Source organism: Garra rufa, chromosome 21, assembly GCF_049309525.1.
Source record: "Garra rufa chromosome 21, GarRuf1.0, whole genome shotgun sequence".
In the NCBI taxonomy this organism is placed as follows: Eukaryota; Metazoa; Chordata; class Actinopteri; order Cypriniformes; family Cyprinidae; genus Garra; species Garra rufa.
In genome coordinates, this window is record NC_133381.1 from 29,239,493 (window position 1) to 29,259,006 (window position 19,514).

Here is a 19,514-nt window from a genome sequence, read left to right on the forward strand (position 1 = left end):
CTTTGAAATTTTCAGTAATTAGTATTCATTTTAATGATGCTCAAAGCAAATTCCCTGATACTCGAGTGTAGTATAAAGTCCAAGTGCTCAATTAATTAGTAATCTAAGCCACTGCTGATTCATATTGCAAATTACATATCAAACTTTTTAACCTATTCACCTGAATATGATACTCATATTATAATATGATAATGTGATACACTTCGATCTTAATCATCAAGTTTTAACTTAAAGCTCCAGTCCGTAAGTTTTGGCTCTTTGTCGCCATCTCTGTGTTGAAACCAGCAATTGCAGTTATATGCGGAATTATCTTCATTACGTGGTTGTGCACCGGCACGTTTCCAGCGCGGATGAATCTAATGTTTTAAGGTGTATGTGTGGCTGTACTTAGGAATCACAGATTCTAGCCTATGTCTTGCAATATATGAACCAAATAAGAATTTTCACCGGATATTGTCAAGTAAGTAACAAGTCTGCCACTTTTATTCTGACAAACTGAGGAAAAAAGCATTACAAATCAAGATCGCTTAGCTCATATGACATAAGTGGTCCGCAAAGTAAGAAAATGCGGTAGTTCAGAGCGCGCATTTGCCTACAGACTGTTAATTTACAATTACTATTTTAGATCGACAAACTGTAATACTGCATAATAATTTCTATTCGAACTAAAAGCATAATTATAGTCTATTCGCTGCCGTTTTCAAAGCACAATGCAAAAACGTGACATTACATTTACTGATGCTCTTCACTAATGCTCTTTAATCGGGAGCTCATATACTGAAGGACAGCGCGCACATTTCGCATTATGTACTTGCCGGCAGCCCGCCAAAATAAAAGCTTGCTAATTTAGGTTTGAAAATTCAATAATAAAAAAGTAAATATTATCGTTTTATTTTTAAGTTTACTATAAAATAATTGTATTTTTATATAATATTCCCTTTTTATTTTAATACATAAACTACTACCACACTTTATTGTTTTGTTTATTATTTTATATAAAGACAACCTAAATAAATGATATTATTCAATGATATTATTTCTCAGTAAACTGACATTGCACCTCTAGGCATATGGACCCATTTCACCCTCAATTTTTGTGTAAAAGTGTGTGTTTGCTGCCTATTTTATCTTTTTTTCCCCTTTCTCTTTTTGTCTCTTTCCTTTCTTAGCTTGTCCTCTGTCATACTGTCTGCAATGCATTTAAAAAAAAAAAATATTATTAAGATTTTGTATGGATATATCTAGGCCTATACCCCTTTTTTCAGCCTCAATTTCTGTGTAAAAATGTGTGTATGCAGTCGATTTTAGCTGAAAATTGTGGCCCATTTTAGCTTAACTAGCCATTTTTTTACCTAAAATTACCTAAAATGACCTTTTTTACAGATAAATGTTTTTTTATTTATTTGAAACAGCATGTCAAAACATTGTTCACAGATATTTGCTTTGTTGGTAAGCTTACTTCTAATTGCTTTACTACTCTTATTAGTGATGAATGAAATTTACTATGTCAGGCTCACTTACCTTACAATTTCTCTGACAAGCTTCATGTCTGCCCTGCCCACCATAAAAAGTTCAGATCATTCCAAATTATTATTACATGTCAACAAGTGTGAGACAACAATGCAAGGCCAGTTATAAAACTTTACAATGAGGTTACACGTTAACTGCATTAGTTAACAATGAACAATACTTCTATAGCTTTTATCAATATTAATACATATTTATGTTTTGATCGGTCAGAGTAGGGGCAGTAGCAACCAAAGGGTTTACAATACCGTAGTGAGTATAATGGCAACTAATAGTCGGCTGACTAGTTGGTTTGAACAATGACAGTCTAAGAGTGTCAGGAGAGTTTGAAAGAATCACTACCAGTCAAGGCTCTGGGCTGTTGCCCATGCTCCAAATGATGGTCAGTTGAATACTATAGCACTGATCTCTGCTGCACTTTAATAACTACTCATGAAAGTTGTTTTCTGTTTACTATTGATTCTCTCTTAATGGTCATTTGGAATGATTAAAGAGTATATGTGCTCTTGTGCTCCTCTGTGGCCCTGTGAAGTATTGGGCAAAGCACACTTTTCATTACTTTCCACAAAGGTTAGAATGACCCGTGACAGATCTCAACTCGCCAGCAGTTTTATAGTCCAAAGCAGACTCCCTTTACTCCCTCTCCAATTTAGCTTTATTAATTTGCCTGGTTTGGAATAATAAGAGTAGAGCACACTCAAAGAAACCTGTCCAGTTTGCTTTTGGTCCACATGGAGATATAAAGAGATACAAAAGTTTAAAAAGATTAGAAAGTGTACCTGTGGAAGGGAGGTGATGGCAAACTAGCTTGCCTGCCTGAGGCAAAGTCTCAATGTGGCTACATACCTTGACTAATATATTAAATACACTGCAAAAAATACTTTTCTTAATTAGATTTTTTGTATTGTTTCCAGCCAAAATATCTAAAAATTCTTAAATCAAGAAGGATTTTCTAAACGAGTGAAAATTATTTTCTTGTTTTCAGAAAATAACAAGTCAAAATTAAGTGAGTTTTTGCTTAGAACAAGCAAAATAATTTGCCAATGGGGTAAGAAAAGAAAAGATAATTTTCTTACCCCATTGGCAGATTATTTTGCTTGTTTCAAGCAAAAACACACATAATTTTGACTTATTTTTTCTGAATAATTTTTACTTGTATTTACTTGACCAAACCTGTTCTCTAAAATGGTTAAACATAAATTTGGCTGCAGATGATTGTTGTCTGACAATATAGTTGTAATATAGTCAAGTCAAGATTGTTTTCAACAATAGTTATAATTAAAACACATTGCTGTAGAAGAAAAAAAAATAATAAAAAGTCTCTTCACAAGAAATAAATGAGCATATGTGACTAGTTACAATTTAACATTAAAATAAAGTCATCGGCTCTTTTAAATAAAAGTTAAGCAACTTATAATTCAAGGATAATTTTGTACTTTCTACTCTAAAGGTCTAAATTAAATTGTAAAAAAATGTAGTAACTGTATTCATTTTAATGATCCTCAAATCAAATTCTCTTATACTCAAGCATAGTAATAAAGTCCAATTACTCAAGTAACCTAAGCCACTGCTGTTTCATATGGCAAATTATATGCCAAGCTTTTCCTTTTTTATTCGCTTGAATATGATACTTAATGGTGCAAGTGACACCCTTCAGTCTTAATCAGTTTCCAAATTCAGAGTCGCTCTAGGAGTGATTATTCAGATTTAATTTAGGAAAAAAACCTTAAGAATAAGAATTATATCCAAATGATTACGCTGCCAAAGATCATCTTTCACCACTTGCAGCCATTTACAAGTATCCGTATATTCTTTTGTAATAAAAGAATTTGCAAGCAACCAATAACCTGTGAATAAGCCCTTAAAGGCAATAGACGTGATAGATAAATTAAAGCATGAAATGACACACAAAAAAATAAATAAATATGGAAAACCAAAGCAAACATGTTGCTTACAGCAATTCAGAATGTGAATGTCTAACATTTTACATTTTGTTTCAGTTGCAATGTTGCTGATTTACAGGAATCCATTATTTGCTTCACTGAAAAAAGAACAAGACGTAGTTAAAGCAGAGTTGGGGCAGAGCTACAGTATAATGCAAAAATTAAAATACATGATGAGTTACAAAGACTAGATACCAGAGATAAAATATATATTTGTGTTAATGTAAATAGTGCATAACCTAAGTAAACCCACTGAGGTTCTTGATCCCCAAATTAGTTTAGACAAGCTGTGCTCCATAAGCAAATATCTGTGTCAGCAACATCTTTGCAGGTGTGTAATTAAGGAAGATTAGAATAAACAAACACTTAAACGTAATTAAGGCGGATTATTTTGTAAAATGCAGACTATTCAAGAATTTTGAATTGAGAATCTTTATTTAGAATGCATGTGTCTCTGTGTGTTTTCTTTTTTTTTTTTTTTTGGTGTCCATTTTCACCTTAGAGTATGGTACTGTATTTTCTAGAAGGCAAAATTGTTCTTCTAAGCTCTCAATTTTCTATGTGGGAGGTTTTAGAGAAAACTGCCCTTGGAGAAAAGTTAACCCTAGAGAGAGAGCGTCTAAAATGTCCCACAGATTAGATAATGCTTCTATCACATAAAGCTTTTCTGACACTGCAGTATATTTGCAAAGGCCCTTGACAGCAAACTCTACTTTTGTTTGCAGAACGGCCCTCATCTGTAAACTCAGGAAACCCCACCGCCCCCAAATACTGGAACTTTTCTTGGATAGCAGAGGACGAGCTAACTTTCCCTGAGGATCCTGTATCAACTTCAGGTAAGTCAGCCGCCATCAGTATCATAAAGCTTCTTGACCTGAGAGACAAAGGCAGCCCGTTTCAGGACGTGATGCGTGTAGGCAGTTGGCTGTCAGTGTGCATAAACGTCCGTTTCTTATTCCTCACACGCTCCCATAGCTTTTGACTGCCTTGTCTTGAACTTGCAGTAAGCATCATGCTGCAAGGATTACAAATGATGTAACAAGCCACAACTAAAACGATGTTTTAAAGAAGATAGCCCAGAAACTCTATCAGCCTTATGCACTCAGTGCATTCAGAATCTACCGTTAAGATGCATTCAGTGCTTTTATATCTTGGTTAAGTGAATTGCTGTTGAGAATGTTCCAAAGTGTAATCTACAATAAACGATTACCTAGTGTTGCATTACAAGATCATATTTTTAAGCAGTGTAGATTTCAGCCTTGAAGGGAAGCAGTATAGTGGAATAACAAGATATGGCAATGTTTTTACAGTATATAAATGTGCAAGAACAAAACAGGTATGTAAAATAAAAAGAGCAAATAAAAAATTTAATTAAAATTCCATTCTACACTATAACATCATTTCTTTGGGTCAGGTAATGTAGATATTAAAAGTCAACTGCTTTTACAACTGACCATTTTAAGATTAGAATAAATTTACGAGTTACTTTTTAAAATAAGTAACACAAAAGTTACTTTTTTCCATTTATTCATTGACACCTCTCCCGTCTTCGTGTTAAGATAAATTTGGAGTGAGCTTTTCCTTTTTTATTCGCTTGAATATAATACTTAACGGTGCAAACAACACCCTTCAATCTTAATCAGTTTCCAAATTCGAAACCGCTCCAGGAGTGATTATTCAGATTTAATTTGGGGTAAAAAAAAAAAAAAAAAACCTTAAGAATAAGAATTATATCCAAATGATTATGCTGCCAAAGATCATCTTTCACCACTTGCAGCCATTTATACGTATCCACATATTCTTATGGAATTAAAGAATTTGCAAGCAACCAATAATAATAGACAGTGTGAGGTACAAAGGCACTTCCTTCAGGCTGAGGCTTATTAATTTCACTTTTGGTGTGAAAGGGCCTTTACAGTTGCCGAAATGATAATTGGGATTTATAAATTTTATGGGGATTTTAGTTATTAAAAATAAATAAGCAAGCCCAGCTCATGTTGTTACGGAGAGAAGAGAGTGAGAAGCAGGTGGATCCAAATGCAAGCTTTTATTATCAATGAACTTAGACATGGTCATAACAGGCAGGAGGTTGACATCAGCAGACAGGTATATTAGGGCAAGACGTAAGAGTAATCCTTAAGACAGGTGAGGGTCGATCAGCGGCTAACATAATCCAAAGGGACGAGGCAACGGGGAATCCAGAAAGACAGTCCAAAGTTCAATGGGGGCGAACAGAGTCCGAAAGGACAATTCAAAGAGTAATCCTCAAGAAACCAAGGCAGGCGTCAGACAAAACAAGACAAGGGAAAACAGGGCAAGGAAACAAGGCACGGGAATAACTGGACAAAACTTAGAAACTGGGAAAAGGCTCAAACATGCTAGCACTCAGGGAGCGCTAAATGCACTATAATACACAGCAACATGAGGGAGGAGGTACAAGGCTTAAATAGAGACTCTGTTTGGATGCAGCTGTGTGAGTGTAATCACTGCAAAGGATGCCGGGAAGTGTAGTCCGGGTGTAATGCAACAGTCTGTGTTGTGTGAATGTCAATGTAATGAGTGGACACCCTCTGGTGGCGAGTGGAATGAAGAGCAGGGCTCGCAAAATCGCTAGCCCAGTCGGGCTACCAAAATGTTCCACCGGTCTGCCCGACGGGCTATCTAAAAGTAGAGGGCTCCTGCAGGTCCTTAAACACTCCTCAATTTAGTTGCATCACATTTAAGGCCATAAAAAGTTTTAAATACATTAAAGAGAATAAGAAAAGTCTTAATTATAATTTTAAAAGGTCTTACAGTTGAGGATAGAAAGACGAGAATTGCGACAGGGTTGGATTAAATTTAAATAGGCAATAATGTCACTGAATAAATATGTGCGCTGCACGTTTTAAAGTCAAAACGCAGCACTCGTGTCTTTATATGAATGCATCTAAGGGGAACTGATTGTCCTCAGGAACTTGTTGTTGGCATTTTCATTTCAGCTTACTTACGTCTGATAAAACAGCATTAATGAGTGCAGTGCTGCTTTGTGTACAGCCGTTACTAGGGAAACCGCAATATTTCAGCGCTCTTAAGCGCCACCTCATGGCAGAGAATAAATTTGCATTTCCAATAATTTTTTTTTACTGTTTCTGCGGTCAGATTATTGCAAATATTGACCCACGTTTTTATGTAGCAAACAGGGAGTAAATGTAAAAGAAGTTAATGTGCCTTCTAAAAATCTAAACAATTAAGACAATATTTATGTTTTTATGTTTTAAATAAATTATAATAAATACTATACTTGATTTATCCCTTAAGGCTGAAATGCCGTTGTATACGATTTTTTTTTTTTAACTGAAAATCATGTCATTGATGACTTAATTTTTACTTTAAATTGTGCAACCCCACTCATACTGTGTTCATTTTATTTTTGCAGCTGTTAAAAAGGGTCATAAATTAAATAGATTTTTACAGATTGTGCAGATAGTGAAATTAAATTCCTTCCTTGATATTTGTATATTGAAACATTAAGGCTCAATCCCAATTCTACCCCTTACCCCTACACTTAACCCTACCCCTCCATTTGGCGTGTTCACGTAAAGGGGTAGGGGTGTCTCATTTCTCTTTTGGTTGGAGGGGTAGGGGTAAGGGGAAGGGCCAGATAGCCCTCCAAACGAAGATTTTTCAGGACCTCACTTCAAACGAAGGGCTAAGAGAAATTTCCAACATGGCTGCTCACTTGAGCAAGCAGACTCGTAAATATAAGTAATTTTTGCCTTTAATAAGGATTTTGATGACAATGTTTCATTATATGTATATTACCTTCAATCTTGTGTTTGTGTTTATGGTGTTGTTTTGTAAATAAACGTTTGCAAAAAAATCGCTAAAGTTTGCTAGCAGATAGCACTGATTGCACGATATTACAAAATATATTTTTATGTCATATACACTTGACTGCATGTTAGAAACATGAAAGACCAGTGGCACGGCAATTTGCAACGGTGGTGTAGTGGAGGGTGTACGCAGGTATACGGTGTATACACACTTCCACTTTTTAAATCCCCTCTGATGCGCATTATTCAGTAGTGTCCTGCATTCGCCAAAATCATGGCAGTCCACCACATCCAGTCATGTGAATAAATGTAAATATTCGCTAAAAACACCCAATAAAGGCAGTGATGATGCAGTCAGGACCGTGGAGCCGGCTTGCTTTGAAATGTATTTGATGATTGCGCCTAATGCACCTGCGGCCGCTACGTCTACCGCACCAGTAATTTAAATCAGTATATAATAATAAAAACGATACCTTACAAATAAAAAGAAGCTGATTTTTACGATCAGAAATTTCTTAAACAAGTGAACCCCTGTAAACATTTTAGTCCAAGGATCCAGAAAACGAACGCGTTCAAATAGAAAGTTGAAAACGAAATTCACAAATGAAGCATGTATACTTCTCCAGGCACCACTACACTGATTAGCAATTTGCCGCGCATGTGATAATGCGTTGTTTGTTTTGCTTACGGCCACATGTGAATGAACGGTGCGTACACCGTACATTTGTAACATGACAACATTTTTGACATCTTGGAATGTGTGATAAACATCGCCGCATGTCCTCTGACGTAACATTAGGAACTAGTGACAACGTATGATGACGTATAACAGTGCTGTAGTGGTGTCCCATTTCTTAGGGGAAATATTTTAGCCCTTCCCCTTTCCACTTTGTTTCAAGGGACAAGGGGAAGGGGCAAGGGCAAGGCGAAGGGGTAGAAAATAGAATTGGGATTGGGCCTAAGACTGCTATCTGATTTTCTATATTAAAAAATTGTCTTTTTGTAAAAATTGTTATTTGGGCTAGTTGAAATTATTTTCGGGCTATCAAAGCCTGATGAGTACCTGCCCGAAGGGCTACCAGAGATTGTGAAATTTTGCGAGCCCTGAAGAGCACAGACCGGATTCGTGACACATGTAACAAAAAATAAAACAAAAGTAATGTAACGCATTACTTCCCTAGTTAAAAAAAGTATCGATTTAAAATGCATTTATTTTATATAGTATAGTTCAAATCTATTTACTGACATATCGCTCAAGACTTGCTGATACAAAAATCGTAATTAAACTTTATTTTGAGTATTACTTGTGCACAATGCACAATTATTAATATTAAAGTCCCCCTGAAATCAAAATTAAAGTTTTTTGGCTTTTAGTATGAATATATTAGTTTTAAGATTATCTATAAGCTAGTGTGTTTCAAAGCAGTGACAAAATTCGCTTTTACAAGATATGGGCATTCAAAACTTACACTCTCGTCACTTCCGCCAATATGAATCAAGGATTTTGATGATATCACCGCGCACTTCAGTTTCAGATCAAACGTTCTGTCCAATAAAATGCTCTCTAGAGTCCGTAGTGTCCCGCCCCCTACACAGAGACGCGGAGCAGATCATATGCGCTCATATGCGCGGTCGGACTCGGCATGTGTTAAACTACACAGCCTCAGCATGATTATTATCACTATTTCGTTTTAGCAAGAGTTTCATATTGAATCTGTGGGGTAATTTATTAGTCTGTGGCTGTCATAAGCTTACAAATGCGGCTTTACCGAGCTCAACGGCTCTGCCCCGAGCAGATATAAATGGAACGCTATTGGCTGTTCAAAATTAGTGGGCGGGGCTTAGCGATATGTTTTTGTTTCAGTTAAAAGAACGTCACCACATAGAAGAACGCTGCGTGTTTCAAGGCACTTCAGTGGACCTTTAAGCCTAAAACAGTGTTTCTCAACCCTGGTCCTGGGCGCCCCCTAACACTGCACATTTTGTAAGTCTTCCTTATCTGACACACCCATTTCAGGTCCTTGAGATGTTTTCTAATGAGCTGATGAGTGCAATCAGGTGTGCAGGGAGACACACAAAATGTGTAGTGTTGGGGGGCGCCCAGGACCAGGGTTAAGAAACACTGGCCTAAAATATGTTGACTGTTGATAAGGATTGCATAATATTTAATAATAACAATATGGGTCTTTAAAATCATATTCAAAACATACAAAAAACCAAAGGTGTGGTTTGATGACGCCGTGATTGAGTGTGGAATATTGGGAGTTGTTGTCTTCATCCCGATAGCTGATGCAGTCTGACGAGACTCGGGCAGAAATCATGTCCATAGATGAGCTAATGTATTAAAAACTTATTAAGGTCACTGTAGTATGAAGCATGGTGGGGCTGAATGTCGTGGGAGTGAAACAAAGCTGCTTGAGTGATTGCTAATGAAGGACGAGTGTGATACATGGCTTGAAAGCAGCAGAGCTTTTATTATGCCACTGTCGACTGCTTCCGCTTTTCTGGTCATGTGTATGTAGGAAAAGCAGTGCTGTTTTATCATATTAGATACATTTGAGTGTGTTGAAAGTTCTGTTAAAATCAGTAGTGGAAATAGTCAAATTTTACTGGTGGAACTCTAGCTTGGAAGGCAGGCGAGGAGTGTGTTGATAATGGTAATTTTAGATGACATTTCGAATGTATTTAATTTTTAAACCCTTTATAATCTGCAATAACATTTATTACCAACTTATTTCATGTTTTCATATTTTTAAGCATCATTAATAAACCCTTATGCTTATTTATAAAAAAAAAATAAAAACATTGATCAGTGAAATGAAAGAATGATGTAATAAAAATTGAGAATAATTATTGTCTCTAATTGGCCTGTTTAGCTCAAAACACTTATTATGTATTGGTGCAGTATTGCATTTGTAGACTATATTTATTTAGTTATATTTTTACACTTTGCAGAAACATTTGTAGTTAAAAAGGACTTGTTTTGTAGTCAAAACAATTTTATGAGATTAATGTTTTTAATATTAAGTTTTGAATATAGAAATACACTGAAAAAAATAATTAATTGAATTTACAGTTTTTTGAAGATGAATGATTGCAAATAATTAATTTTAGCTACATTTGAAAAAAAAAATGTTGAAAGTTAGTCAGCTACATTTGTTTATTTAAATTTAGCTAAAATAAATTGATTGCAACCACTTACCTTAAAGAACTGCAAAAAATAAAACTGCAACCACCAAAATCTTTGTCACTGAATCATTCATTCAAAGATTTGTTCGAATGGCTGATTCATTTAGGAACTAAGCAAGTGACTCTCTGTATAAATGGGTAATTTAATCATTGACTCACTAGATTTGTTCAAAAGCACCGATTCATTTATTAACAAAATAGCGTTGTGTTGTATAAATACATGAACTGTGTTTATTTTGTTGAAGAAATAGAGCTAAATCAGACAACAGTGTTCCTAAAATGTAAGGCACTTACTTTGAACTTTTTTATAAAATCAAAAATGTATAAAACTTTCATAAAAATTCAGTTTCATATTTGCAAACCCCCTTTATAATTATTAAAAAGCTCTTGGCCTCCATAATCGCAATCTCACAAACTTCCATTTTAATGAATGAAGCTCTCTACATTGCACACTGAATCTATTATTTACACCGTCTCTACACTTTGTTATAATGAAAGACAAAAACAGCAGTCCGCTTTCACGATCTGTGCTGTGAGAAGCAGGACGCGCACTGATAGAGAAGCATTTCTGTTGCATTCTGCAGTAGGGATGGTTCGATACGTGTATCGGTACCGTTCGGTTCTCGGACAAATTCCAAATGGAAGTGATCATCCCTATCACCTTTGTGAGGGGACTAAGCGAATCTGCTTAGTGCTGACAGACACGGGTGTGTTTGACTTGAAGCGGCGCTACAGGCACCGATCGGTGTATGACATCAGAGCAACGCGAGAGTGATTATAACAAGAATATGGAACCATCAGCTGTCAAGCGCTTTCGCAGTATTTTGATGTCATACACAGATTCGCTTAGTTATGCTAACAGTAAAAAGACATTAATGACATTTAAAACAGCGACATCTGCTGACAGAGACCATGCTGTGTTGTCACGTAAACATCCCAGCTGAAGATAATAATGAGGAAATTACATCGCTCCCTTCGCCAAGTGCATTGCAAACGACTACATTATGACATGCACGTGCCCCAAGTCCCCCACAAAGGTGATAGGGATGATCACTTCCATTTGGAATTTGTCCAAGAACCGAACGGTACCGATACACGTATCGAACCATCCCTATTCTGCAGATATTATGGCAAAAGATGGCATTGCACAGCGAACCATAGACAAATATCCTGCTGCATTTTTGGCCTACATTGCCCTACGTTTATGTGCAGAACTGGGATCGTATTATTTTAAATGGATAAAATATACAAGTAACTATTAAAATAAACCTAAGCAGTTAGAAAAGTGAAATGCCATCCCTCGAAATTCACTCCCCAGACTTCCCCTCATTTTCAGCCCTGGTTATAATGCTGCTCTGTGCACTTGTCACTTGTCTAATAAAATGCATTACATATTAAAGCATCTTTGAGGTTTCCATGTTTTCTACAACATAAAACTGAAAAATCGGGGGTGTATGATGTCACTGTCAGGCGACACAATGACATGGTCCGCTACAGTAGTTAAAATTGCTTATTTCTCTGGATTTAACCTTTTGGATAATGTAAGTACACAAGTCAGCAAAATATATAACACTGTTCCAGTGGTTTTTGCATATTTTAATAAAAAAATCGTACATATTGTGGCTTTAAATGCTAAATATTTCAAGGGTTCCTAAAGTATACTTGCAATAGTTCCGCTTTAGCACCGTCAGTCAAATATACTTTAGTGTATCTTTAGTTGGATTTCAGCACTACTTCCTGACAATTAAAGTGCATTAAGTACAAAATTAGTTGTTCTAATTTAGCATATTTAGTATACTAAAACTACAATTGCAGGGTATTTTTATTAAGCACACAATATGTAAATGTATTTGTAGTATACTAAAATATATTTTAAATACATTTTAGTACATTTATTTTTCACTAGGGTTTCCATAAAAAGTTATGTAATAAGTTACTTTTTTATGGAGAAACTCTTGTAATGAATAAATACTTGAGAAATATTGTAATGCATTACTTTTAAAAGTAACTTTCCCCAACATTGATAATTATTACAAATTATCAAAGAATTAACCATTCAAACTACTGCATTGTACACAGCAGTGTATACTCATGCAATGTAAGCAATAACGTACATCCAAGTCAACTAGACAGAAGGAAGTTACAGATCTGGCCATTTAAAATGCGCGCGGGAAGACTGCTTTTCCAGTCCCGATTCGACGAGGTTTTATTCCGCATCCACCCGCTCCCGCTATATTAACTATATTATTTACCCGCTGCCTGCTTAGAATAAATTTCTAAGCACCAAAATCGCAAAAACAAATCAAAATAGTAATAATAATAATAAATTAATTAATTAATTACTTTTTAACTCTATAAAAACTGTAGTTTATATTTATCCTCTCCATTTCTATTTCTCTCTACTCAAATTAATTGTCAGTGTCTAAAATTGTGTATCTTAGAAAAAGAAAAAGACGAACTACCTCTTAAACATGCATATCTTAATTTGATGTTGCTTTAAAACGCTGAAATATATAATGTATTTTATTCTGAAGGTGAAAGTTGTCGAGTTATTCAACTGCCCGCGGCGCCGTCAGGATCACTTTTTTCCCCCTTTAATTAAGTGGATACAGCTTACAATACTCCTTCAAGAGTACGGGATTGCTCAAAACTATGCTATTTTACATATTTCTGTTATTTGTGTACAATCACAATGAAAAAACAGATGTGTATGCTATTTGTAAAAAAAAAAAAAAATGGAAACGAGATGCTAGTTTAAGGGCGCATCACAGAAATTGCCTACAATTCTGCATATAGGCTTGCTACTTATTAATTTTATTTTATTTCGTTTTGTTAAATTATTATTCATTAAGAAAATTATATTTCGCATATGGGCATTTTTATTTATTTTACATACAGCTTTTTTGGGGTTTTCTCTGTGCATAAGCTCTGCGCGTGACGTTCTGATGTTTCTGCTGCTTTTTGCTTGTGTACAATTAACCCCTCAAAATGTTATTAATGTGACACAGCCACGTTTCAATTTAAATTTAAATGTAATTTAACACAATCTGGTCGTTAATAGGCTAATAACTAAACGCGTCGGTTGTCGTTTGAAAAAAAAAAAAAAAAAAAAAAAACAGAAATTAACATTTCTATTTTCAATGCAGTCTAATAAAAGTTCATCAGGAAAAAAAGAAAAGAAAATAATAATAAAACTGCTCCTGCTTATGAATAAATTTTTGCTTGATGATGAAGTATCTAAATAGTCTATACTTTATAGGATATAACAAAGTGCTTTTCCAGTCACGCTTCCACGAGGTTTTATTCCGCATCCACCCGCTCCGCGCTATATTAACTATATTATTTGCCCGCTGCCCGCTTAGAATACATTTCTAAGCACCAAAATCGCAAAAATACTGTAGTTTATATTTATCCTTCCCATTTCTATTTGTCTCTACTCAAATTAATTGTCAGTGTATCTAAAATTGTGTATCTTAGAAAAAGAAAAAGACGAACTACCTCTTAAACATGCATATCTTAATTTGATGTTGCTTTAAAACGCTGAAATATATAATGTATTTTATTGTGAAGGTGAAAGTTGTCGAGTTATTTAACTGCCTGCGGCGCCGTCAGGATCACTTGATTTTTTTCCCCTTAATAAAGTGGATACAGCTTACAATACTCGTTCAAGAGTACGGCATTGCTCAAAACTATGCTATTTTACATATTTCTGTTATTTGTGTACAATCACAATTAAAAAAAAAAAAAAAAACAGATGTGTAGGCTATTTGTAAAAAAAAAAAAAAAATAATGGAAACAAGATGCTGGTTTAAGGGCGCATCACAGAAATTGCCTAAAATTCTGCATACAGGCTTGCTACTTATTAATTTGTTAAATTATTATTCATTCAGAAAAGAAAAACATATATTTCTTATGTGGGCCTATTTTATTTATTATTATATATAGGTTTATTGGGTTTTTCTCTGTGCATAAGCTCTGCGCGTGAGGTTCTGATGTTTATGCTGCTTCTTGCTTGTGTATAATTAATCCCTGAAAACGAATTTAGCGGTTTACGTCAGTTGTCGGTTGGAAAAATAAAATAACTGAAATTAACATTTCTATTTCCGATGCAGTCTAATAAATGTTCGTCAAGAAAACAAAGAAAGAAAACAAAATAACAATACAACTGCACCTGCTTATGAATAGGCTATCTTTTTGCTATTGGTTTGAACCATAATTTCAGGAAAGAGGAATCATTGAACTATTGTACTGGTATTTGTGACCAACGCCCCCTAGAGCTGGCCATGGTGTTTGGCTACAGAATGTTGTTCCTTGCGCCACCTGGTGGATATTATATGAAGTGCAACAACGTTGTAAAAAAATCAAAAAAAGCAGCTGCGGTAGGACGCGTGCCCACGCGTGCCGAATTGCAGGCTGCCGCGTGAAAATAGACGCATTTTTAATGGCCAGATCTGTAGTAAGGGAAGACCATAAAAAAGCAATGCAGCTTATGTCTGATGGACTGGCCATCCATCTAGGGTGTTTTCCTGCCTTCGGCCTGAGACACTCCAGCATCCCCACAATGCTACATAGAACATGCTGTGTGAAAGATGGATTGGCGTTCTTTTTGGGCAGGATGTCATCAAGCGCTCCTATTTTTCAAGCCCAACCACTATTCATCAATGTGACTCAATACAGTATGTAACACCTACTTTTCATGATCAAGCCCTGCCATATATGTATGTGTATGTATATATTACCCTCAGTTAAATGGCCTGTTACACTCTGAAATATGTCAGATTATAGAAGCAACATTTTCTAAAAATAACATACTAAGTAGAACATTTTTAATATTATGGTAATGGAATATGATAAGCAACAGCTGGGGAGTTGTTAAAAACCAGTTTGCACATTTGTTTCCATGGGCGAATGAATCTAAATCCACATATCACCTATGAGAGTTTCAATAAAACTCGTTGGGGCCTTGTTCATATCAGGGAAAAGCAGTGAATGGCCTTGTCAGTTATCCCATAGGGCTCAGACAACAATGAAAGTCTCTGAAGAACCACAGTTTATGTCAGAGGTCAGACTGTCTGCCATAATTTAGCTGTGCCGTTGCCAAGAGCTGTCACAAACGGCTGTTTATGCAACACTTCTTCCCTTCCGCCATAGCCCTCAAATCTCATTCCTGCTCGTGTCCAATTCAGGATGACTGACATGTAGAGATTGAAGCTGGAGTGGCTGTAGCTTGAGCCCTTTCAGCCTGGGTAATTAGTGTCCCTCCACTGGCCATGCTCTCCTTGATTTATGTTTGGCGCCGGAAAGCTGACAATGTCCGCCATCCATCGACATGATTCAGACAGTGGGGGTGGTCTGGATTTTTAGAGTCTGAGTAAAGCCTGCTATGCACTGTGCGATTTTGTTTGGAATCCTTTAAGATTATACCCTGGGAGATTGTACAATTTGATCTTAAGGAGAGTCAGTTTTAAGTAGCACTGGTATATTTGTAGCAGTAGCCAAAAATACATTGTATGGGTTAAAAGTTCCATGTTCCATGACGACATTTTGTAAATGTCCTACCGTAAATATATCAAAACTTAATTTTTGATTAGTAAATTGCATTTTAACAACTTAATTTGGACAACTTTAAAGGTGATTTTCTCAAAAAATAGTTTTTTTTTGCACCCTTAGATTCCAAATTTTCAATCTCGACCAAATAAGTTGTAACTCGACCAAATAATGTCCTATCCTAACAAACCATGCATCAATGAAAAGATTAATTATTCAAGCTTTCAGATGGTGTATAAATCTCCATTTCGAAATATTGAAACTTATGACTGGTTACAAAATGTAATGAATTTAATTACAATGCAGGCAAAAGTGAACAAAAAAATACAGTAGCATCAGTTAATTTGAATTTAGGTGTTTGTAAAAATCGCTCTGTGAGTGTGAGACAATTTCGTGTGGCACTTTTCGTTAAGTATGAGATACCTTTTTATTGGTTCTTCGGAGGACGCAAGCGATATAAGCTGTCACATTGTAGGTGTGTGACTCACATTTTCAGACACTGCCAGAACCTTGTCATATGCCAAGATTAATCGGTAAAACCATTTTTTTGCCATCTATGAACATGTCATACTAGGCGATCAAAGACTACAGAAATCTTTAAGGCCTTGTGTTCGCCAAAGCATTTTTAGCCAGCTGCAAACACTAGATGCACTGCTAAAAACACATACACTATATTGCCAAAAGTATTGAGACACCCTGTTTTAATGAACATGTTTGACTACTGTAGTAATTTCCAAGAGTAAAAATCCTAATGTTTAAGTATATAATGACATTCTAGGAGATTGTGTTCTTCTAATTTGATAGCAACAGCTTTGACAGGACCCTTTTCTATTCTAACATGACAATGCCTCTGTGTATAAGGCAAGGTTCAAAAAGAAATAATTGATTCAGTTAGTGTGAAAGAACTTGACTGGTCTGCAGAAAGCAAAGTCCTAATCCCGGCTGAACATCTCTGGAGTGACTTTAAATGAAGACTTTGAGCCAAAAACTCATCACCAAACAGCAATGACTTGTAACTGTGGGTATAGTCATTTTTTGACACTTCCAAAACGGTTGAAACAGAGATGGAAATACAATTTGTAAATACACAAATGAAATTGTTTCCATCTTTGTTGCCACAGTTTTGGAAGTGCCTTTTTCTGTTCTAAAAAGGGCTGTACCAATACATTTGTCTATATAGTGTATTTAAAAGTCATTGGTGTTTGGAGTTTTTGGCTCAGTGTCTGCATTTAAAGTCACACCAGAGGTGTTCAGCTGAGATTAGGACTTTGCTTTCTGCAGATAAGTTCTTCCACACTGACTGAATTAATCACTTCTTTTTGAACCTTGCCTTATACACAAAGGCATTGCCATGTTAGAATGGAAGGGCCCTGTCAAAACTGATGCTGTAAAATTAGAAGCACACAATCCCCTAGAATATCATTTTATGCTTAACCATTAAGATGTGTACTCATGGAAATTACTAAATTAGTCAAACCTGTTCATTAAAAGGTGTGTCCCAATACTTTTGGCAATATAGTGTAGCTATGAGCACTTGCAAGCACTTAAAGTGACGTAATGTGGTGGACCCGTCACAAATTAAATGTTGCAAGCATTTTTCATACTGATATTTGTAGTAGTCCAGGAATCCCATCTGGTATAGATATGAATACTTGGACACAAGCAATATTGGCTTCTAAATTGTTTTTTGGTCGTAGTACAAGTAGGATGTGAGGGTTGGTTGGTGTGATATTTGCTCTGCCCCTCATCCACTGTAATTGGATAGCTAAATAACAAGTGACAGTGATGAGTGCTGTGTTTTAGTCAAAGTTGAACATTCTTCAACTATCTGCGCAAAGAAAAAACATAAAAAAAGCACTTTGTCACATTGCTTTTTTTTAAAGTGGTGTTCCCACTGAAAGCAATTGGAAAAATACACTAGCCTCAGAAAAAATGCTTTGGTGGACACATAGCCTTAGGATTCCAAAAAATTGTTGTGTCCATGGGCTTAAAACAGCTGTCCTTCTTTATTCCATCACATTCACAATTGCAAAAAGCATGTTTTAGTGAAGCACGCCTCCAATATTTACAAAAAAGAAAGCCTCCCGAGGGTACACGAGTCATGCATATCAGTTTATGGAGCCTGACATTGCCAGCTTTGATCTAATCTGTGAAGCAAAGCAGCCGCTCGGTCTTGAGTTCACAAATGAACAGGGTGCCGCTCTGATGTCACAACGATGTCACCGCTTCCAGTCTCCCGCTGTTCAAAAAAATCACCTCAATCTCTCCAACGAAATCATTTTGATGCGACCCAGATAGCTGAAGACAACATGGCCCCAACCGTAATGGGGTGCGCAAAGCTCCAATATTCTCCTGGCTGCAGAAATTTGCTAATTAATTCAAATAGGGCCGTTGGGAGAATCAGACACGTCGGCTCAGCTGAGCCCTATGTTTTCAAGCAGACGAACAAGAAGAAGCAGTTGCCCTTGACGAAGGCGAATGACATGCGCCACCACTGGCAAAATGATAAATTGCAATGTTTCCACAGCATCTGTTGCATGCTGGTGTTTATTAAACCCAGTGTGGGAGAGAGGGGCTTGTCTGAATGCTGCCATCACCCAAAACACCCAGCTCTCCAAATCGAGATTGATCCTCCACTCCACGGCCATGACACCAGGACTAATACTCTCTTTTGTTTTGCCATGGTTCTCTGCCAAAACAAGCCCCTGGCACAGCTGGCATGTATGTGTGCCAGGAGACTGGCTGCTTTTGTCCGGTGGAGAGAAGGCTGTGAATAAAATTAAATAAAAGTGCATTTTAGCACACCTGAGGTCAGTAGTTACAGTCACATATAAACGGATGTTGCATGGATTGGCTGATTGTTTTGCAATTGATTGAGATTGAGAGGTACAATCATCAAAGCATTTATTTTTAATGGTCAGATTGTCAGTTCTTTTTCAACGAGATTTGTACTGGATCAAGCTTGTTCACCAAACAAGCGGACTTTTGTCTAATTTTGGACAATTTCTCACCACAAATCTGTTTTAGTTTATCAAAGTTTTGGGGCTTGGTTAATAACAGAGCTCCTTTAGGCTATGCCGTCTGTTCTGGATTAAGGTCAGAACTCAGGAAAGCACATTTTCTTATTTTACATCAATTTTTTAGTTGATTGGGCCATTGTTTTGTTGCATCATGCAACCTCTTGAAAGCTTGAAGTCATGAACTGCTGTCTGGTTTGAATGAATTGTTCTTTCAATGAATATAAGGTTTCCAGACCCTGAGTCAGCAAAGCAGTGTAAAACCATAATGCTCCTGTCACCATTTGCGGAAATAATGTATCTATTTATTATTTTGGTGTACAGTGGACCTTTCTTCCTCCAAATAAACTGTTGTGCATTTTAGCCAGTAACTGTCAACTGTCCAAGGAACACTTTCTCAAAATTGTTATGGAGCATCCAAGATGTTTTGAGATATGAAACATGTCTCAGTATGCTTTTACTGGCAACAGTGGTTTCTT

The 19,514-nt window shown here is 36.2% G+C and overlaps 1 protein-coding gene across 1 annotated transcript in view; it reads left to right on the plus strand.

Annotated features, from left to right (window-relative positions):
* LOC141295380 (ALK tyrosine kinase receptor-like) overlaps nucleotides 1-19,514 on the plus strand; it is a 406,769-nt gene that overhangs the window by 161,535 nt on the left and 225,720 nt on the right. The window contains exon 2 of the mRNA XM_073826587.1: nucleotides 4,196-4,306. Within this exon, the coding sequence (XP_073682688.1) occupies nucleotides 4,196-4,306 (111 nt within the window). The remainder of the gene's footprint in view (nucleotides 1-4,195; nucleotides 4,307-19,514) is intronic.